The sequence below is a fragment of the Sinocyclocheilus rhinocerous genome, unplaced genomic scaffold (genome assembly GCF_001515625.1).
Source record: "Sinocyclocheilus rhinocerous isolate Xijiao unplaced genomic scaffold, SAMN03320098_v1.1 scaffold3175, whole genome shotgun sequence".
Classification (NCBI taxonomy): domain Eukaryota; kingdom Metazoa; phylum Chordata; class Actinopteri; order Cypriniformes; family Cyprinidae; genus Sinocyclocheilus; species Sinocyclocheilus rhinocerous.
Window position 1 is genome coordinate 100,407 of NW_015623077.1, and position 3,356 is coordinate 103,762.

The 3,356-nt window shown below is 33.0% G+C and overlaps 1 protein-coding gene across 1 annotated transcript in view; it reads right to left on the minus strand.

Moving 5' to 3' along the window:
- Nucleotides 1-3,187, minus strand: part of LOC107717679 (gastrula zinc finger protein XlCGF26.1-like) — a 7,316-nt gene extending 4,129 nt beyond the window's left edge. Inside the window, exon 1 of the mRNA XM_016524869.1 lies at nt 3,028-3,187. Within this exon, the coding sequence (XP_016380355.1) occupies nt 3,028-3,106 (79 nt within the window). The 5' untranslated portion in view covers nt 3,107-3,187. The remainder of the gene's footprint in view (nt 1-3,027) is intronic.
- Nucleotides 3,188-3,356: the final 169 nt, after the last annotated feature.

The window sequence follows — 3,356 nt, forward strand, 5'->3', positions numbered from 1 at the left end:
TTTTTTGACCCTCTAACTCTAGCACTCTCTATTCTAATTCTATTCTTTAAAAAAAAAAAACTTGTCCCTTTTAGACTTGCACTCTATTCATTTGCTGCTTGTTTTTAAAAAAAAAAACAACAACAACTAACACTTGCTTTATAATCTTTTTGCATTCTATCTGTTTTCTTTTCATTTATTATATTATTTAAAAACCCTTGCTATGTGTACAGCGTTAAGCTAACTGAGACTTGTTATAGCACTTGCATATCATTGCTCTTTTGTTGATTTTGATTGCTTCCATTGTCCTCATTTGTAAGTCGCTTTGGATAAAAGCATCTGCTAAATGACTAAATGTAAATGTAAATGTAAAACCAATTTACAATCGATATGTATATTTAAAAATTTGGTTGGTGTTTAATTTACTGTGGATTTGTTATCTTGTAAGGAATATAAAAATATAGAGATACAGATGCAATATAATAAACGATATACTGGAATGTTGTCTATGGGGTGGGAAAAATAATACGCTTTTGCTTCATCCCGCTCCTTTTCGGACATTTTGTAATGTATAACGTCTTATGGACGTGGTTTTTCTTTGGTGTTGCAACACATTTGTTGCGTTTTAGTGGTTTGTTTTATATTGTTCTTTGTTTGAAATAATAATAAATAAAAAAAAGAAATGTAATTAAACATACTGGCAAGAAATCCATAGGCGTTATAAGTATATTTAAGGTGCCCATCCAATTCAGTTTTTAACTCCATACTCTGGTCTCACAAATCTTAAATTAGAAAACAAATCTGACAAATATTTGATGAGGATTTTGCTGATAGTTTGCAAAAAATCTATGACCAGAAAATGGTTACAGCCTGGAACACCGGAAATTAATGATTGATTTGGAATAGTGTACTGCTGAAACAAATTTAATGAAAAGCTAAATTAAAAAGAAAAAAAATCACCTATACAGAGTCAGTATTGTCATTAGGAATGCTATAGAAACTACAACCTTTAAAAAATAAAAAAAGTCAAAAGAAGTATTCTCAGGTCACTGATTCTGGAGACATGGGACAAAACACGTCCAGCAAATGTAACTGCTATTAGGTTTAAAAATGAACATATTTTCAATTGTACATGTTATGGGGGATTAATAACAGAATGTATTTAACACAATTATCCCCTTCAATTTAATCTTATCATTATTATATCAAATCTATGACACTTATTGTCTTCTCACTACATCTAAAACAGTGTCCACAGAGAAGGGTTCAGTCATTCACATGCTAAAAAATGGATAAAAATGTTTTTGATGAAAAAGAGCTTGTTTTATCAAAAGCAACACTTAATATCTTATATCAAAGCAAGGTTGTTTTTCAGTGATGCATGCATGTTTAATCAGGTTTCAAAGTTGTGTCCCCACTTTTTGTCAACACCGTCAGACATTCATTAAAATGTAATAAAATCAGGGAATATCAGGGGCAGCTGTCGCTCTAAAGGACCCCTTGCCACAATCCTCCTCTGCAGAGTACATCAGTGTCAGACAGACTCTGGTCAGTATTATAGTTTTAGAATATTTTAATTGCTAAAGGCCGTTTCACACTGATGAACGTTGCTTTCACACCGAGCGCGAAACGATTAATGGCCTTCTGCTAATCCACGCCTGCACGCTAGGTGCGCCGACCAACAATGCTTTTTTCCTCATGCAGCCTATGTATCTCATATGGCTTTTATTTCGTTTTGGTGCAACAGCAGCTGCTCTGGTCACGTGATCTTAGCTCAAATCTGATTGGCCGGCCCATTTCATCGTGGAGCGACAGGGGAACAAATCGACACACAGGACGAAAAAAAAATCGCGCCTGGTGTGAATAGCCCCATATCGCACCGATTGTCACGTTCAGTCTGAAAAGGTCTTAATGTTAATATTTCCTGTGTCACAACCATGATATGTCAACACCATCTTCCGATTTCTGAGGAAATTATTTGAAATATTTAGATAATTTTATCCTCCTGAAGCAGGTTCTATTAACATCTAGCATCAACAGAAAAAACTAAATGGCTACTACATGAACTCCATTTGTATTGTGAAAGAAATGCCAAATTTGTCAACTCTGTATGACGGTGATGACGGGCCAATGACAGAGTTGACATCCAAAGTGAAGTCATCATATTTCTGTGGTTTTCAGGTCATTTTTAATGACATGAAATATAAAAGTGTTTATTTTTTCTAATAATGTATAATTACTCAAATTTACAGCATATATTGCTTTTGTGGATTGATAGTCATCACTTCTAGCAGAGTTAGAGCTGAGGGAACACATAACACTGGATAAAACATATCTATACATAATAGTTTGTATTCTGATCCTATGTGTTCTGATCATTTCTGGATCGTTTGTTAAGATGTTTAAATGTGAATATTAAGATTCTGGTCAATGTAAATGAATAGAGGTAAAAAACTAATTGTTTTATTTGTTCATTTAACTGTTTTTAAAAGATATCGTGTTATCGTGTTATCATTCGTGTTCCAATGATATATCAAAATACTTAAATGTGAATGTTTTATAAACAATAACATACTCACTGTTTGTTGTGTTTGTTTTAATACAGTAATTGATTGATTCAATGTATTTGATTGTTAAAATGACTACAAATTCAGGTTTTTGTCACCACCATCAGATTAATATTTTGATCATATTTAATCATGATATTTTATATTTGTTGAGTAATGGTTGGTCGCATGTGAAAGTGTAATCTGTCTGCTAACATGAGAGTGTGTTTTGAAATGTTAAAAAAAATCTTGATTGCTGCTTGAGTGATCGCTTGTTTGAATACACAGGATTTGCATTCAGGTTGACTTTTTACTTTTGAAATTTTAATCGTTTTTAATTCAGAAGTAAATATTGCATTTAATGTTAAACAGAATAACTGTTTGGAAATGTCTTTATTATTTTTCCTCATTGGTGACATCATTCAATTTGTCACGAGTTACATGTAGTAAACACAATAAAGAGAAACATGACTGAAGAAAGACTTTGAGAATGAAAACCAACCTGTTTGTTCCTCAGGATCTTCATGTTTGAAAGCTTCTTCAATCCTCACGTCTTCACTCTCCTCTTTAATAAACGCCATCTTTATAACAGTGTCTCGAGTGTCGCTTCAGCAGGAGTTTCTCTGTGTGTTTGAGATGAGAATAATTAACAGACAGATCTCTGGATGAAGTCAAAACACTCAAAACTAGCACATCTACTTAATAAAAGAACACAGATATAATATTTAGATATGTATTGTTTGCTCTGTATTGATCTGTAGATTATGTTTGATAGCTTACACAGTGTGTGTGTGTTGTTGTGATCACAGATGTGTGTGTGTGTGTGTGTGT